Source organism: Cetorhinus maximus, chromosome 5 (assembly GCF_964194155.1).
Source record: "Cetorhinus maximus chromosome 5, sCetMax3.hap1.1, whole genome shotgun sequence".
Taxonomy (NCBI): Eukaryota; Metazoa; Chordata; class Chondrichthyes; order Lamniformes; family Cetorhinidae; genus Cetorhinus; species Cetorhinus maximus.
In genome coordinates, this window is record NC_135883.1 from 3819043 (window position 1) to 3838616 (window position 19574).

The following is a 19574-nucleotide window of genomic DNA, read 5'->3' on the forward strand; positions in this document are numbered from 1 at the left end:
AGGCAGTATAGCCATCTGTACCCATGCTCTTCGCTGCAGAGAACAGAGTCAATCCCTCTGACTATACTGTCGCCTACTACCACTACATTCCTGTTTGCTCCCCCCACTTGAATAGTGTCCTGTACCATGGTGCCATGGCCAGTGAGCTCATCCAACCTATAGCCCCCACTCTCATCCAAACAAGCTGAAAAAACCTCAAACCTGTTGGACACTTGTAAAGGCTGAGGCTCCTGTGCTCCTGCTCTCTAAGTCCCCTTACCTGCCTCGCTTGCAGTTACACTATCATGTCCCTGACCAAATCAGAAGTCCCTGTCCTAAGAGGTATGACTGCCTCCTGGTACAAAGAATCCAGATAACATTCCCCCTCCCTGATGTGTCGCAGTGTCTATAGATCAGCCTCCAGCTCCTACTCTGAGCTGAAGCTGCTCAAGCTTCAAACACTACTGCAGACGTGTTTGCCCTGGATCAAGTTGGCATCCAGGAGCTCTCATATGCTTCAGCTGCAACACATCACCTGTCCTGACATCCATAATGTGTCCTAATTAACTATTTAATTATTTTATTCCATTATATATTTTACTTCTGTCTTTATATATCTTATTAACCCTACCACCAGCTGCTAGACTATTTTGAACCTTAGGAATAGAATAAACCTTAATCACTTAACACATACTCACCAAATTCCTGGCTTCTGCTCCTGTGGCAGAGTATGACCACTTTCTAAGGCTTAGAAAGCAGAAAGCAAAAGAGCACCTCTTTCCCTTCCTTCCCTAACTCCCTCAATTACACAACTCCCCGCACTCTTCTAAGTTGTACTTCTTGCAATAAACTTTACCTAAAACTCTTCTTCCCCCCCTGTGAACCGAATTCCCACTTTTAACCAAATTCCCAAACATACTCACTCGGTCTGTCTTACTCAGGCCGAAGTCTTCCCTTACTGATCGTGCGCTTCTTACTGATCTAGATTAGATTTTGTCTGTATGTTTTGTTACATAAAACAACTTGTGGTACACTTTCCTCTTGCATCAGAATTCACCCAAAATCACTCAAGCCAATGCAAAGGGTTGAGGAATTTCAAGTTCAGGTTTCATCCGGCACAAGTCGAGTTTGCACTAATTTGAGAAGCATCACACTGAAGGCTGGCCCCGTCTGCAAAACTGACCGGATCCCCAGATTAAATTAATTATGGTGAGTTTCCACTCAGTTTGCCCATTTGTGGGGCTTCAGGGAGGCTCTTAAAATTACGTTTTTTTGGACACAGGGGCATGAATAGGCACTTTTTATAGGATTTAAATATTTTAAAAAGTTAATTTACTGAGAAGCTGACTACTGCGTACCGATTAAAACAGTAAATGACTTTGAATAGATTTTTAAAATTATTTTCAATTGAAGTCAGGTTACTAACAGGTGGTGAACTGAACATTCTTATTCAATGTACTTTTTTCGGATAAAACTATTTTCAGCTGTATTAATAAAACTAAAAGAACGAAATACATCAATGAATATTTATTAATTACAGTTTAAAATGCTGCCTGATTGCCATGGTTCATGGAAGATTTTACATTAGCAAATATGTTTGAATGGAAACTTGAAGCATAAAATCAATTCAGGAAACTGATGCAATTGCACCTGGACTGCCGCTTATGCTCAAACTCTATGCACTTACATTTCTCATGTGAAAGAACCTTTCAGAACACTTCAAGAAGGTATAGAGAAGACAGAAAAGGCTTGCGCCTGATTTTTTTGTTTTTCAGATACAAATTGGGAGAAAAACCCGAATCCACTATTACAACGCGGTAAAACTGTGGAGTGAGAAAAGTGAAACAGGTGCAATGTAGCAAAGACTGAATAGAACAGTTGTAAAAATGCCATTAATGGTTATATAAAAGAAAAACTAGACACATGACTTTACATCAGACAGAATTTATTGGCACCTGGAGAGCTTTCCAGTAAAACTAAATAATTTGTAGCGTTAATGTTGTGGTGTGCACTGTGCTACTTATGAAATTGAGAGCAGTTTGAGGTGCAGTAGAATATATCGATATATGGTTCAACAAGCTGTCAAAATGATTGATGAATAACTGCTGTTGGTGTAAAAGCATGAATGAACTGGTGATAAATTACTCTACCCAATGACTGTGTAACCAGTGGAAAAAGATAAGGTGTTGATCAGGCATTTATTTGTTTTTTAGTCAGCTGGAATTCTGACACGGACATTAACATGCTGTTATTCTTGCTAAGCTCATCAGCCTCATTTCTCATTCCTATAGGTTCCTATCCTTGCTGTTAGACTATGGATGCTTTGTTTCAGATCAGATACCAGCCCTTCATGATTCATTATCCTCTTAATTCATATCTATGTGCATGGCTGAAGGAAAAGAAATACGTGATACGTTGCCCTCTAAAAAAGTCAAAACGGAATTTTCAATCATTGAAAAGGATGCAGTAGTGCAAGTATGAATCAGTGATGTTCACAGTGTGTTATGAGAGCATTAACTATCTGCAGCAGCTCCTATTGAAGCATATGCCAGCAAGCACAGGATAACAATGCTCAGATGCAAAACCACGTGCCTAGGGATGCGGAGCCTTAATCACGCCTGCTGCTCTGCATCCTTCATTACTACACCACACACCACTTAGGTTTACAAGCTCCCGCCGTGAAGCTGTGGCTGCTCAGGTATGACAGCTATTCCATCAATGCACCAGTAAGCAGGTCAATAGAGGGCAAATTCTCAAAATCAATAACCAGTGTAACGAAAGCAAAATATTACAGATGCTGGAAATCTGAAATGAAAGCGTAAAACGCTGGAAATACTCAGCAGGCCTGGCAGCTTCTATGGAGAGAGAAAAAGAGTTAACATTTTGTGTTGATGGCCTTCGATCAGAACCATTGTAATGAGATTTTGAGTAGGTTCATCTATATTGCACCCAGGACAGGTCTCAGTAAACATGGTGCTAAGAAAAGTTTGAAATCTTGCTGGTGAGAGGAATTGTTTGCTGGCATTAATATTTGTTTCATACAAGCCAATATGCAACGAGAAGTCTGACGATGAGGTGCTGTTTAACAACTTTTGATCTCACCATGTGGTGATGCATTGTAGATGGTTCTTGTGAAAAAACTGCAATCAGCAGCAAAAAGTGCTGTCACTGCATCAGAATCAGGGGAAATTAACATGAGAAAAAGATGTTCAAATATTTTTGCTTACAAATTCTTGGGTAATTTTGATTATTACAAGTACAATGGAAAAGGAGTTGCCTGCAGTTAATCACATCTTTCCCTTTGAACATCCTTCCCCCAAAGTATCTAACAATCCTACATAACAACAGGAACCTGACTATGTAACAGTTACCCTGCTAAATTTATCTCAGCGCCAAGCCTAATTCTGTTTGAGTGAAAACAGAACATTTTTCTTGGACCTCTTGAATATGTTAGTGAAGGGTGCATGCCAGGAAATTTGCTGGTGGCGAGTGGAGCAGACGTCAAGCCACCTCGACTCAGTTATATTTTTTGGTTCCACATGCAATTTATCTCCTTAAAGCAACAACTGGAGGTCACCATCAAGCAGCGAAGTTAATTTTTAAAAAGTTGCCTTTCTGTGGAACCAAAGGGAGCAGGCACACTCCACTGTACACTTCTGAAAACTTCTGTCAACTCATGCTCAGCAACTATCCTATCCTCTTCCCCTTCCCGTTACTTACCCGAGGTCCAGTCCTGGTGTTGCAGCAGCTTAAGCTTGATATCTGGTTCACCAGAGCTGCCTGGGCCATCCATTAGGTGTCAACAGTTCTCTGAGCTTATTAAAATGAGACAAGCCCACATGTTTGGGGACAGGGATTGTTCCGTGTATCCTCTTCATGCCAGCCTAGCTGTATTATCTAATTTGTAGCTCCAGAAAATGCAAAATTTGAAGTCAGTTTTTACCAATAGCAGGTAATAGGAAGAAAGATCACTAAACTGTCAAATACATACCATCACCATGCGGCCCCAGAGCCTTTTAGAAACATAGAAACATAGGAAATAGGAGCAGGAGTAGGTCAGTCGGCCCTGTCTTATGTTCATTGGTCAAAGTGTTTCTATAAGCAAAGTTTCATATGAATAAAACCTGTGGCTTTCTACTTGCCATGTGTATTGGTATCCTTCCATCTATGAGAGATGTTGGACGTACAGCAAAAAATCAGGGTGCATGTTGAACTTTCACAACTAATCGCTAATTGCAGCATATTGCTCACTGGAGATCACATGAGATGCCCATCAAATTCTCCAGGTTCTTCTGAAAAATGTGGAATATTATTCCAATAATCAGACCAGTGGATACAGATTAAAACTACGTGGTCAGGTTTATTTATAGAAGCAATTTATTCTTTCATGGGATATGGGCATCTCTGGCTATGCCAGTATCTATTGCCCAACCCTAATTGCCCTTGAGTGGGTGGTGGTGAGCTGCCTTCTTAAACCGCTGCAGACCCTGTGGTGTGGGTATACCCACAGTGCTGTTAGGGAGGGAGTTCCAGGATTTTGACCCAGTGACAGTGAAGGAACAGTGATATATTTCCAAGTCAGGATGGTGTCTGGCTTTGAGGGGAACTTCCAGGTAGTGGTGTTCCCATCTGTCTGCTGCCCTTGTCCTTCTAGATGGTAGAGGTTGGAGGTTTGGAAAGTGCTGTCAAAGGAGCCTTGGTGAGATGCTGCAGTGCATCTTGTAGATGGTAAACACTGCTGCTACTGTGCATCAGTGGTGGAGGGAGTGAATGTTTAAGGTGGTGGATTTGGTGCCAGTCAAATGGGCTGCCTTGTCCTGGATGGTGTTGAGCTTTGTAAGTGTGGTTGGAGCTGCAGTCATCCAGGCAAATGGAGAGTATACCATCACACTCCTGCCTTGTAGATGATGGACATACTTTGGGGAGTCAGGAGGTGAGTTACTCTCCACAGAATTCCCAGCCTCTGACCTGCTCTTGTAGCCACAGTATTTATATGGCTGGTCCAGTTCAGCTTCTGGTCAATGGTAACCCCCAGGATGTTGATGGTGGGGGATTCAGCGATGGTAATGCCATTGAATGTCAAGGAAAGATGGTTAGATTCTGTCTTGTTAAAAAGGGTCATTTCCTGGCACTTGTGTGGCATGAATGTTACTTGCCACTAAACTGCCCATGCAGGTCTTGCTGCATATGGACATGGACTGCTTCAGTATCTGAGGAGGCACAAATGGTGCTGAACATTATGCAATCATCAGCAAACATCCCCACTTCTGACCTTATGATGTAGGGAAGCTCATTAATGAAACAGCTAAATCATAAAGCAAGATACTGAAAAAGCGGAATAGTTTAAAATGATAATAATATAATTAGGTGTTTATCTTTTACAGCAATTCTCTTAATTCTCAATGATATCATTTTATTCCCCTTTCCTCCAACCACCCATCTAACCTATACTTAAATGCTCACACGAGGGTTATTTTTTATCTTACTGCCCAGGCATAAAACTAGTGTTGTGAGTCAATTCAGTTCTATCTAATTGTGCTGAGGGAATAATTGTTATCTTTCTAGATGTTTCTATAACATTTTTTTAAGTTACACCATACAAGTTCCTTTCAGGTCTGGTGTTGACTGTGCAGGTTTCAACAGAATGATTTTAATGTCTAATACATATGAACTGGGGGCAAAAGTAGGCCATTATGATTGATGTTATGCAATAGCCTAGGTCACTAGTTGAGTAAATAAAATGGCCTCCTCTAAGCTCCATTTTCACAATACCACTAGTAAATAATAAGTTAATACATTGGATGGTTAGGGGTCATTTTCCTCTGAGTTCCTCCTCATTTTGGGACAGTAAAAAAGGCTGAATGAGTTCTTGAAGGCTACCTGCCTCAAATCCACTGTAAATTAAAACTGCATCGCATTCTCCTCCCAAATAACCTCCAATCCTCTTTAAACCCCCCTAGATGTATTTATTGTCCCATGTAAATGAGTCAAGGGGATAAAACCACCCTTTTAACTTATTCATATCCGTCGTAGCTTTAAATACAAATTTCAGAGTTTAGGGAGGTAAGTTTAACCTAATCCATCCAATGAGAAACTGGTTACCCTTCTGTATCTCGTCAGCCTTCATTTGCAAGTCTTGACATGCTATATATGATTACAGGAGGCAACTCAGCCAATCCCAATCCTGTCCCACCTCTCGCCCTGTGCATATGCGCACAATCAGTTGAGATCATTGAATGATCAGGAACAGGGACCTTGGGGTGGATTTTCCCCATCCAAATCCTGGGACACTATGACCAATTGTGTTACATTACACAGCTCTTGAACCTGGTTACACAGCTTGCCATTGCCAAGTGGCTTAGTTTTCAGTGGACCGCACATCTACAAATATTCCATATACACAGGTTTGTATGTACTTTTGCAAGTTTGCATGCAGAGTAGGTGCTATGTAAGCTGGTGGATATCTATAAACTAAGTTTTATGGAAATAACATGTTAAGCACTGATACCTTTTTAATTTGTTTGAAAGCCTTAACTGATGAACAGATGTATTAAACAAATATGAAATTGCATAAAATAATTTCAAATATAAGAGATTTCCATTTTTGATTGATATAATTATCTCCGTTAATCAGTTTGCTTTCTTCACGTTGCAGCCCCTTTTCCAGTTCAAAGGAAGTCTACCCAAATTACCCATTTGACAATGGAAACAATGCCAACTCTATTGAATTGGAGAGATATACAAGCCAACACTGCCACAGCAGATCTACATCTGACATTGAAAACAGAGAAAAGCTGCAAGCAAGAAGGAAACTCTACATTGCTGCTATTATTTGCCTGATATTTATGGTTGGAGAAGTTGTAGGTGGGTATGATGTATATGTTGTTAAATTGGACTTTTGTTTCTATTTACAATTTTCCAAAATTACCCTCATCCATTCATAAGCAGCATCAGCGGCTGAGGGGGAGGCCCATGACCAAGTATCCCAGGCTAACTCTGGATGTCTATAAACAGTGCATTCGGTGAATGGCTTAAACCTCTTAAATGCACGATTTCCTCCCCTCCACCCTCCACCCTCTACCCTCCACCCCACCACTCCTCACCCCTCACCTCCCCCCCACCACCCCTGCCAACCCCACCAATTGTCTACAATTTCAGGAAGAAGAATTCAGTATTATCTGTCTTGCTTCTGTCACCAGCTTCACCCCTAGACTTCCATCCCTATTAAAAATCAGAAGCATCCACCAATATTACACCCAGTCACACTTGTTTCTAGGGAAAGTAGATACATTTCACCACTACAGTATCACAAATTGAAGCCATCAGCAGAGAAAATCTCAATGTTATTTCTCTGGCCTCAATGTGCTCGGTAATCATCACATTCCATATAGAATTCAATCATTTCTGTCAGTGTTTATTCTCATTATCCTGCATCCTGCTCCTGTCCTGAAATTTATCTTCTAAAGATGCAAATAAATGCAGCATTATCAAAGATTCAGTAGCCTAGGGATTATGTTCCTGGACTTGTAATCCAGAGGACTGGACTAATGATCAGCAAATGTGATTTTTGTACCCATCATGCCAGTTTGAGAATTTGAATTCAGTTTTAAAAAAGTAAACCTGGAATAAAAAGCTGTATCAGTAAAAATGATGAAGAAGCTGTCAGATTGTCATTTTAAAAAAAAACAGCTCACTAACGTCCTTCAAGTAAAGAGTCTTGCTGCCCATATCTGGTCTGGCCTATGTCCAGCACTAACATGGCTGACTCTTAACTGTCGTCTATACTGGCCCACTCAGTTGCATCAAACAGCTACAAAGAATAAAGCCAGAGGGACTGCTTGGATGTGGTCTATGCACTGAATCAGGACATAAGTAAGAAATACCTAACCCTATAAATCCTACAGAGTCCTCCTCATTAACATCTGGTTATTTATGCCAAGGTTAGGGAGCTATCCCAGAGACTAATTAAGTAACATAGACTCAAATAATCATGCCAGTTCCACCCCTGATTATGCCCTATTCTACTGGATACAGCAAAAGTATGGATCTCAACAACATCCCAATTGTTATTATTAATATTATTATTGTTAGTACTGAACACATGTGCTCCCGAACTAGCCACATCTCTCCTCAAGCTGTTCCAGCACAACTACAATACTCACATCTACTTGAGAATGTGGAAAGTTGCTCAGCTATGTGCGGTCCACGATAAGCAGGTCAAACCAATTACCTACTAAGATAAAAGCAAAATACTGCGGATGCTGGAAACCTGAAACAAAAACAGAAAATTCTGGAAAAACTCAGCAGGCCTAACAGCATCTGTGGAGAGAAAAACATAGTTAGTGTTTCAAGTCCGTATGACTCTTCTTCGGAGCTAAAGAGAAGTAAAAATGTGATGAATTTATACTGTTTAAGTGGGGGGGGTGGTGGATCAGGTGAAGCTGGATAGAAGGCCAGTGATAGGCGGGGGGCAAAGGAGAGATTGATAAAGACGTCATGAACATAAGGACAAAGGGTGTATTAATGCTAGTGGTACGGGCTAAAGGAGGTGCTGATTGTAGCATTAAGGTAAGAAAGCAGAATATGATGATAACAGGACAAAGGTAAGCACTCTGTAAAAACAACCTCTATCCTCAGCCCCTTTTTACCCCCTTTTTTCAATATTCATTTCTATTTTTCAATTTTAATTTTTTATTTTTTTTATCCACTTTCATTTTTATTCATTTATTTATTGTTTTATCCCCACCTTTTATCCTATTTTCGATCTTTTTTCCCCACCACCATCTCCTTCCCCCATCCCACCCCCACAAGAGTCATCTGTCATTTGTTCATTCCAGAGTCCTGCTACCTTTGTCCTGCTATTATGACACTCTGCTTTCTTACCTTTATGCCACTATCAGCACCTTTTTTAGCCCTTACCACTACCATTAACACCCACTTTGTCCTTTTGTTCATGACATCTTTGTCAATCTCTCCTTTGCCCCCACCTATCGTTGACCTTCTATCCAGCTTCACCTGCTCCACCCCCCTTAAACAGTGTAAATTTCATCACATTTCTACTTCTCTTTAGCTCTGAAGAAGAGTCATACGGACTAGAAACGTTAACTCTCTTTTTCTCTCCACAGACGCTGTTAGTTGAGTTTTTCCAGCATTTTCTGTTTTTGTTCCAACCAATTACCTATTCACCCACTCTTATTCATCAACCACGTGATGGAAGGAAACATCAACAGTGCTACAAAGTGACTCTTACCAATAAAATTGTGTTATTTTTATCACATGTAAGTGACATTTTTTTTGGCACAAATGACATTATTATGTACTTGTTGCCTCTGGGTGGAATTTCCTGCACCCGCCCGCCACCACAATCTTCCAGTCCCGCCGCAAGCCAATGGACCTTCTGGCTGGGGCACCACCTCTCCCGCGGTGGGTCCCGCCCGCAACAGGCCGGAAAATCCCAGCCCTTGTATACATGTTGATGCAAGTGGGAAAGATCTTGTTTAACAGCCTTCCTGGGTAGGTAATGCCCCCTTAACCCTTTATGTGCTATGGATGAAATAACTTAAATGGGCACTGTCAGACTGTGGGAGTCACTAAAAGACTGTATTACAGTGATTAATTTTTGATTTTGGGCAAAGTTTTAAATCTTACGTGAAGCAGATGCATCAATAATCTTTTAAATTTAAAAGGACATTAACATCATAAGGATTACTGTCTTTAGCCACAGGAGCAGAACTTAATATCAGAAGTCATTAAAATATTCAATCAGTTTCAATGGCACAATGCTTCCATTACTCAAAAAGATCATGGAGGGTGAATCCTATTAAGTGAGCTAACTCTGCCATAAATTAATATCTGCACATGATTACAACATACTACAGGTCGAGTATCCTGTATCCAAAATCCTCAGGGCCAACCGCGCTTCGGATTTCAGATCATTTCGGTTTTCGGATACCGCATATAGATCTAGGCCTACTTACATTACAATGGCCTAAGCCTAGGCTGGCTAAAGTGAATAAAATGGCTAGAAAAGTAAGAAGTATCACTGAGTAATAAATACAGGGTATCTGTAATAAGTTTCCACCCATGGCGTCATCTGCGACTCTGGGCGATTCGTGTCGAGTGCAGACAAATGACTAGACTTCCCACGCCAAAGGTCAGGGGAGGTCAGCAAGATTCGGTCGGCAAGATTCGGTCAGCAAGATTCGTGTCAGCTTGGGTCATGTTGGCTCGGGTCAGGGACCTCTTGTGCTGAAAGGAATTAAGAAATTAAGGATAGTATTAGATCCAAAGAAGAATCATATAAAGTTGCTAGAGAAGGCAGCAAGCCCGAGGACTGAGAGCAGTTTAGAATTCAGCAAAGGAGGACCAAGGGGTTGATTAAGAAGGGAAAAATAGACTATGAGAGTAAACTTGCAAGGATCACAAAAGAGGACAGTACAAGTTTCTATAAGTATGTAAGAAGAAAAAGATTAGTGAAGACAAATTTAGGTCCCTCACAGTCCAAAACAGGAGAATTTATAATGGAGAACAGGGAAATGGCAGAGCAATTAAACAACTGCTTCAGTTCTGTCTTCACGGAGGAAGACACAAATAACTTCCCAGAAATACTAGGGAACCAAAGGTCTAGTGAGAAGGCAGAATTGAAGGAAATTAGTGTTACTGAGAAAACAGTGTTGGAGAAATTAATGGGACTGGAAGCCAATAAGCCCCCAGGGCCTGATCCCAGGGTACTAAAGGAGATGACCATGGAAATAGTAGATGCGTTGGTTGTCATCTTCTAAAATTCTGCAGATTCTGGAAAAAAGGAGAGAGGGAAAAAACAGGGAATTACAGATCGGTTAGCCTAACATCAGTGGTAGGGAAAATGCTAGAGTCTATTAAAAAGGATGCGATAACAGGACACTTAGAAAATATCAATGGGATTAAACATAGTCAACATGGATTTTTGAAATCATGTTTGACAAACCTACTGGAATTTTTTGAGGACAAAACTGGCAGAATAGATAAGGGAGAACAAGTGGATGTGGTGTATTTGAATTTTCAGAAAGCTTTTGATAAAGTCTCACATAGAGGTTAATGTGAAAAATTAAAGCACATGGGATTGGGGGTAATATATTGGGATTGGGAATTGGTTAGCAGACAGGAAACAGAGAGTAGGAATAAATGGGTCTTTTTCAGAGCGGCAGGCAGAGACTAATGGGGCACCACAGGGATCAGTGCTTTGACCCCAGCTGTTCACAATATATATCAATGATTTGGATGAGGGAACCAAATATTTCCAAGTTTGCTGATGAGACAAAACTAGGTGGGAATGTGAGTGGTGAGGAGGATGTTAAGAGGCTTCAAGGCGATTTAGACAAGTTGAGTGAATGGTCAAATACATGGCAGATGCAGTATAACATGGATAAGTGTGAAGTTATCCACTTCAGTAGGAAAAGCAGAATGGCAGAGTATTATTTACATGGCGATAGATTGGGAAATGTTGATGTACAAAGGGACCTGGGTGTTCTTGTACACCAGTCACTGCAAGCATGCAGGTGCAGCAAACATTTAGGAAGGCAAATGGTATGTTGTCCTACATTGCAAGAGGACATGAGTACAGGAGCAAGGATGTCTTACTGCAACTATACAGGGCCTTGGTGAGACCACACCTGGAGTATTGTGTGCATTTTTGGTCTCCTTACCTAAGAAAGGATATACTTGCCGTAGAGGGACTGCAGCGAAGGTTCACCAGACTGATTTCTGGGATGGCAGGATTGTCGTATGAGGAGAGGTTAGACTGACTAGGCCCTGTATTCACTGGAGTTTAAAAGAATGAGAGGGAATCTCATTGAAGTGTATAAAATTCTGACAGGGCTGGACAGACTGGATGCAGGGATGATATTTCCTCTGGCTGGGGCTCTAGAACAAGGGGTCACAGTCCCAGGATACGGGGTAGGCCATTTAGGACTGAGATGAGGAGAAACTTCTTCAATCAGAGGGTGGTAAACCTGTGGAATTTTCCACCACAGAACGCTGTGGAGGCCAAGTCACTGAATCTTTTTAAGAAGGAAATGGATAGATTTCTAGACACTAAAGGCATCAAGGGGTATGGGGAGAGAGTGGGAGCATGGTGTTGAGATAGAGAAACAGCCATGATCATATTGAATGGTGGAACAGGCTTGAAGGGCTGAATGACCCACTCCTGCTTCTATTTTTCTACGTTTCTAAAGGTTGGATGTGGTCGGTGAGATTCTGTCAGTGAGATATGTGTTTGCTTAGATCGTGTCGGTTCAGGTCATGAACTTCCTGTGCGAAAGGTTGGGTGCAGTCAACGAGATTCGTGTTGGCACGGGTCAGGGACTTCCTGTGCCAAAGGTCAAGTGCAGTTGCTGAGGTTTGTGTTGGCTCAGGTTGTGTTGGCTCAGGTCACAGACTTCCCATGCTAAAGGTCGATGAGGTTCCAAAAAAGTGTGGTTTTTGGCTGTGTTCAGTTTTTGGATTTGCAGATAAAGGATACTTGACCTGGTGTTTAAAATGGTTAAAAAGAACTTTCATTACAGGCTCTGCTAAAAATAAACAAATGTTAAATAAATGTTGCATGACTTTTCTTAAATGGCAGGCTCTGTGATAAACCCTTTGCAGATTGGAAATGACAGTGGCTGAAAAAATTATCCACTGTGTGCTATGGTGTTTGGTGTGTGACGATGTGAAATGAAGCGCATTGTAGATCTTTAAATCTCTTGCTGAAAGGCTGGAGGTTTACATGGATTGTAAAAAGGCATGTTTCCTAACACTTTTTTTCCAGCATTCATTTTGTTTGTGCTTTGAAGATTTTGGCACCTTTGGTATTTTGACTTGCTCCTATTGCAGGTGTAATGTGTAAAACATGTTGCAAAGCCACCACAAAGAACGATTTACCAATCATGGTTTGTAATATAATGGCTGTGTGATTAATACAGAAACCCTACCTAATATATTCGCTATGTCCTGTTGTTCCAGAGCTTCCATATGGCTTCTTAAATGACATTAAAGAAAGGGTTTCCCTTGTTTATTTTCCCTTTCAGGTGGCTACTTTGCTCACAGTTTGGCCATCATGACAGATGCAGCACATTTACTGACAGATTTCGGCAGCATGATGGTTAGCCTCTTCTCCCTTTGGATTTCCACACGTCCTGCCACAAAAACAATGAACTTTGGTTGGCATAGGTCAGGTAGGAGAATTTTTCTTCACTGTATTTGGAAATGGGTAGATGTCTGCAAACCCTTTAAATTGTCAATGCTTTGGAAGAACAAAGGTCAGGTTTGAAAAAAATCCTCTTCTTGCTTCTATTTAATAGAATTATTTCATATAATAGCATCTCAGATAAAATGAGTTGCTTCTCTCTATGTATCTCCCGAAAATTTTGCTGTAGCTACATTCTTATATTGAAAGTTTTTATTCAATCATTTTGTCTTGTTGAGAAAACAATTGCATCTCACTATGGTCTATATTTTTTTTACCAAATATCTTTTCCTTAAAATTAATTCTTTAGAAGACATGATCCTAGATCAGATACATTGGGGGGAATTGTCCCAGATTGCGGGCGGGATAAAGGGTGTTTTACCAGCTGGCCACAATGGCGGCTTTTCACACTGTATCGTCCCAATCCTACCTCATTAATAATGCACTCCTGGGAAACATGATGTTTCGACAGCAGGCGGCTGTTATTCACCCACTACACCATCACCTCGCTGCTTCATCACGCCCAGGCACCATATTTAAAGTGCAGCCACGTGAATACCTCTCAGTGCTTCCAGACAAGGACGGCTGCAAAGAAGACGTGAGCTCGAAAGGCAAGAAGACTGCAGCCCTCTGGTTTAATGATGCATCCCTTGAGCACCTTTTGGATGCAGTGGAGGCCCGCCGTGATGTCCTCTACCCCGGGTCTGGCCGCAGGAGGGACAGCAACATCACCAATCCAGCATAGTAGGCAGTGGCAGAGGTGGTCAGCACCAACGCCCTGCAAAAGGGGACAGCCACCCAGTGCCAAAAAAGGATGATTGATCTCCTCCATTCTGCCAGGATAAGTCAATCTTCTCATCACTCTCAACTCACACACTCACAAACACATTCACAGAGATCTCGTTCACTGCCAGTTCAAGGGACATCACCATTCACTCTTTCACACACACCTTCATCGTCCTCATCCCGCCTATGGGACCACTCACTACCCACACATGCCAGGTTTACTTATCATCATCTGGCCTGGCAGGCGTCCTGCTTACATTCACTCTATCTCTATTCATGCAGGACAAGCTGGCACACAACAACAGGGAGAGGTCGCAGACCGGTGAAGGAATGCCTGAAATCAAGGGTCTCACGGAGTTTGAAAATACAGCCATCCAGCTGGCCGGCGAGGATCTGGACCATTCCTGTGAGGTTGACGCTTCTCTACCAAGTGAGGATCCCAGCAGTGCAACACCCATCAGAAAACCATGCTGTGAGTGATGTGTCCTCTTTCATAGGCCACTGCTTTCACAGGCATATCTGGGAAACAGCCAATGGAGATTGCAACCCAGGGCCTCCAATCAACTCCTGAAGAGGAATCTGAAGGCACCCTCATTGAAGACCCATCACAGAGCTCACGGACACCCTCCACCAGCGCAGAGACACACACCTCAGTGGGATCTAGCTTTAGAGTAGCCTTGGGATTACAATCTGGTGAGCACATTGCATTGTCTGATCCACCGCAGGCAACGGCCTCCGGCACTCAGAGGACTGCTGGAGGTCAGAAATCTGCTGAGTCCGAGTCAGATGATGAACCCCTGGACTCGATTATGTCTCAGTTGCTAGAGCTGCAAAGGCAAGCTCAGGAACATCAGGAAGGGATGTCCACTCCTCAGATTTCAAGGAATGATGGAGGAGTCCATCTGCCTTAAGGCTGAGGTGATAGCGCCAGCGTGCCAATACACCGAGGTCAACACTGGTAGGATGGCAGCTGCCAGGGAGACCTTGGTCTAGGTCATCATCCTACGGTGCTGTGTGGCTGAACTCCATTGCTGATGTGGGATGGTGGCATCACTGACTAGGCCAGTATTTATTGCCCATCCCTAATTCAGAGGGCATTTTTTTTAAAGAGTCAACCATGTTGCTGTGGGTGCTGAGTCACATATAGTCCAGACCAGGTACTGACAGCAGATTTTCTTCCCTAAAGGGCAATAGTGAACCAGATGGGTTTTTACGACAATCGACTATGGTTTCATGGTCACCATCAAACTTTTAATTCCAGATTTTTATTGAATTCAAATTTCACCATCTGCCATGGTGGGATTTGAACCCAGGTCCCCTGAGCATTACCCGAGGTCTCTGGAATACCAGTCCAGCGACAATACCACTGTGCCACCACCTCCCCCTATGTACACAAGAGGGGTGCGAGGCAGCTCAATTTCACTCCAGCTTCCCCTTCTCCTCAAGGAGTCAGTTGGGGCCCTTGTGCACCCATAGTGAGGAGGTGCACAACCTGGGGCCATCCACCTAGTCCAGCCCATCCAAATCCCCTTTTCCTAGGACCCCAGCATGTCAAGCTCCTCAGGCCAAGGAGGGAGCCACTGGCCCCCATCTTGTCAGCATCTGTGACCAGTGACGCTGTGCTCCTGAAGGGGTCTGGTGCTGAAGGCTGACAAAGGATCAGGTGCAATTAAATTTTCACAGCTGCGTCTCCATGATATGACTCTGATCACAGAGCGCAAGCGAGCCGCCCTCAGCCAGACAGAAGTCATACATTCACAGAGACTATGTGAAGATCTATGGAGTGTCCTCTCTGCAGGCCTCATCATCCTCCTGGAATCGAATGACTATTAGGGCCTCCACTGTGTACCCGTGTCAGGAGCCTTATCACAGAGGGTATGTGTGCTGCCATCAGTCAGACTAGAGCCAAACATTCACAGATGCAATGTGAGGATCTATGGTGTCACCTCACTGCATGTCGTCATCATCCACCACAAATCTAGCAGCTATGAGGGCCTCCCAAGCATGGTCACTTGCTGGATACTCTGAGCTCTTTGTCTTGGATCTTGCTTAATTGGTGTAACTTCCTAATTAAATCAGATACTTATCCTGATGTGCCTGCTGATTAAATCAGTCACTATCAGTGACTGTGTGCTTTTAGGGTCCTCCTGCTCAGTGATCTGGCTGTTGTTTGGAATGAGCTACTTTACTTTTAAGACAAATTGCAAAGTTACATATAACTTTAAGCAAAGCAATATCGAATACAGGGGGTTACAAAGTAGACAATACTTAAAAATTTATACAGGGTGTGTATAAAATATGTACATATCAATAATTAATGTTTAAAAGGTGAGGTAGTGAAATATCCATATACATTCAGTTAATACAGTCATGAGTAGCAATAATCAGCACAGTGACAGGATATTGTTCATTCAAACTTGAGCGATTGCAAGTCTCGCACTGATGTAGCAGCATCCTGTCATTAGCACTTGTCTGCCAAGTAACAATGTTTGCTTTTAAAATAACAGTCACACGATAATAAGGTACCAAAGTTTTTTCGATTAATATACTTTGATTATGTGATTAGAAACTAAACTAAGCATTAAACATCACTTTCCCTAAAGTGAGTGCATGATCCTCCACAGAGTGCACTGAGAGACTGCCATCCACCTGGCAATTGTGAAATGAAGAGAACTTCCAGTCTGACCACTGTTAGTCTCAATGATAAACTCTAGAAAAAGTTGCACCTTGACGTATGAGGCATTTTTAACAGCGTACTAACTTCATAATTACTGCTTACACCCTTATTGGCCTGAAAAGCTAATTCTATGTTTGTGAAATGTCAAATTTGTCTACAATGATTAAAAATTTCACATTTTTAAACATCTGTTTATCTTTATTTTAGTTTCTGACTTAATACAGTCATACACTTATTTTGCATTCTGACAATTTAAACTGAAAGTGAAGGATTTTTAGTGCTTTTAACTCCCTGGTTTGCTGTCTGTGTGAATACTTTGATTTGACTGGTTGTCTACCTGCTTGCTGACATTACTGCTGCTGCGTGCCAAGACATCCCCTTGATTTGGTGCCAGATTTGTACCGCTAGACCTTTGTGGGCAGCGTTCCTCAAGGGCAGTAATGAGTACCCTTGCTTTGCCACTGATTGCAAAATCTGGGCCATAGTGATTGTCATCTAGGGAGAATCTGGCAAGATTGCCACTATCTTGATTTGATGGGCTTTTATATCTCAAATAGAAAATCAAAGTGTAGAGATGCTTGTAGAATCTTTGAGAGTAATTTTAACCCCCCAGAAATGGGTGGGTTGGCATTGAGTGATGTCTGTTTTCCTGTTCCTGCAGCTTGCCTGATCCAGAGTGCTTCCGAGTCGCCCAACCTATAATTCAGACTGACTTTCGGGTGGGGATCCTGTAGAAAATAAATGACTCATACTGTGGAGCTATAACTTCACTGCATGCAGGCAAACTCAGAACCACCACTCACTCCCTCAGTCCCTTCTCCCACTTATGAAACCTGCCCCTGTCAATATCTGGGCCCTTGTTTCTATACAATAAGGAAACAAACAGAAACGTTCAATGTGAAATGAATACTGGTAGCTAAAACACAATACTAGTTCATTGGAAAAATCGTGGCTCTGGGAAGGGTTGGTTGGGGCTTGCTGATACTGTTTGAGGGTACTCAGATATTTGCTGTCATCTTCCTAAATGTGTTCTGCTTAAAGGCCATGGCTGCGCATAGCTGGAGAGGGAGGACCAGGACAGGCAAGAGATCAGTCATGCTTAAAGAGTTCACCTAGTATGAGGAGAGGGCCCTCATTATCTTTGGCCGACAATTTGTCGAAGAGGTTGGTGAAGGTGGGTTTGCTGATGTGGAGCCACCAATCCATAAGTACCATCTATTTGTTATTAGCTTTACACACTCCCTTCCCAGTGGAGCTACATGTGTTAAGTTTTATGATATACAAAGTGCATTATGGTCTTACGTCTCTTTGAAAGCATTACCTTGGGGCCCACGATAAATCTTCTCTTCCTATAGGCTTTTCCCAAGATGAGGCAGAAACAAGTGGCACTATGGATTCTGGCACATCACAGCAGATGGTGGATAAGCTCTGCTTCTGCTCCAGCAGCAGAACTAATGGCACCCTGGAGAATTTAGGCAGTAAATTCAAGGAAGGTGTGATCAGGGCACAAGTAAGCTGGAGCAAGTGGAAGTGACAGCACAGGGAAAAAAAGAACAGCCAGTCTGTGAATTCATGCTATGTACCACAAGGAATTGTTATCTTACTGGCACTACTGTCATCTGCAGCAAAATACATTTTTTTCATTACTGGAGCCCTTAGCGAGTAGTAGCTGGTGGAGAATGGTGATGCCTCTCCGACATGATTGCAGCCCAAGCGAGGGAATTATTCAAAAGTAACTGGGAAGTGATGGCGTAGTGGTATTGTCGCTGGACTTGTAATCCAGAGACCCAGTGTAATGCTCTGGGGGCCCAGGTTCAAAACCTGCTATGGCAGATGGTGGAATTTGAATTCAATAAAATTCTGGCCATGACCATGAAACCATTGTCAATTGCTGTAAAAACCCATCTGGGTCACTAATGCCCTTTAGGGAAGGAAATCTGTAGTCCTTACTTGGTCTGGCCTACGTGTGACTCCAGACCCAGACTCTGTGGTTGACTCTTAAATGGCCTAGCAAGCCAGTCAGTTGTATCAAACTGCAACAAAAAAGGAATGAAACCGGATGGACACCTAACATCAACCGAGGCACCAGAAACGACAATGGCAATCTCAGCCCTGTCCACCCTGCAAAATCCTCCTTACTAATATCTGGGGCCAAAATTGGGAGAGCTGTCTCACAGTCTAGCCAAGCATCAGCCTGACATAGTCATCCTCATGGAATCACATCTTACTGTTAATGTCCCAGACACCACCATCACCAGCCCTGGATATGTCTTGTCCCACCGGCAGGACAGTGACGCACAGTCATTGTGGAGACGAAGCCCTGCCTTCATGTGAATGTGGGGGGCACGATTGGTAAATTTGCAGATGGCACAAAGACTGGCTGAGCAGTGGTTAGTGTAGAGGAAAGCCATAATCTTCAAAACGATATAGATGGGTTGGTGGAGTGGGTGGTAAAGTGGCAGATGGATTTTAACATAGAGAAGTGGGAGATCAAACAGTTACAGGGATTACACAATAAATGGGAATATACTAAGAGGGGTAGATGAAGTGAGAGATCTTGGCGTACAAGTACACAGGTCCCTGAAGGCAGCAGTTCAAGTGGACAGGGTTGTAAAGAAGGCATATGGAATGCTCTCCTTCATTGACAGAGGTATAGAACATAAAAGTAAAGATATAATGTTGGAATTGTATAAAACACTGACGAGGCCACAACTGGAGTATTGTGTGCAATTCTGGTCACCACATTACAGGACGGGTGTAATAGCTCTGGAGAGAGTGCAGAGGAGGTTTACAAGAACGTTGCCAGGGTTAGAAAAGTGTAGCTACGAGGAGAGATTGGATAGGTTGGGGTTATTTTCCTTAGAACAAAGAAGGCTGAGAGGTGACTTGATTGAGGTGTACAAAGTTATGAGGGGAATAGATAGAGTG

The 19574-nt window shown here is 42.5% G+C and overlaps 1 protein-coding gene across 1 annotated transcript in view; it reads left to right on the forward strand.

The window, feature by feature from the left end:
• Positions 1-19574, forward strand: part of slc30a2 (solute carrier family 30 member 2) — a 91624-nt gene that overhangs the window by 25841 nt on the left and 46209 nt on the right. Inside the window, exons 2-3 of the mRNA XM_078541268.1 lie at positions 6635-6843; positions 13026-13172. Coding sequence (XP_078397394.1) covers positions 6635-6843; positions 13026-13172 — 356 coding nt within the window. The remainder of the gene's footprint in view (positions 1-6634; positions 6844-13025; positions 13173-19574) is intronic.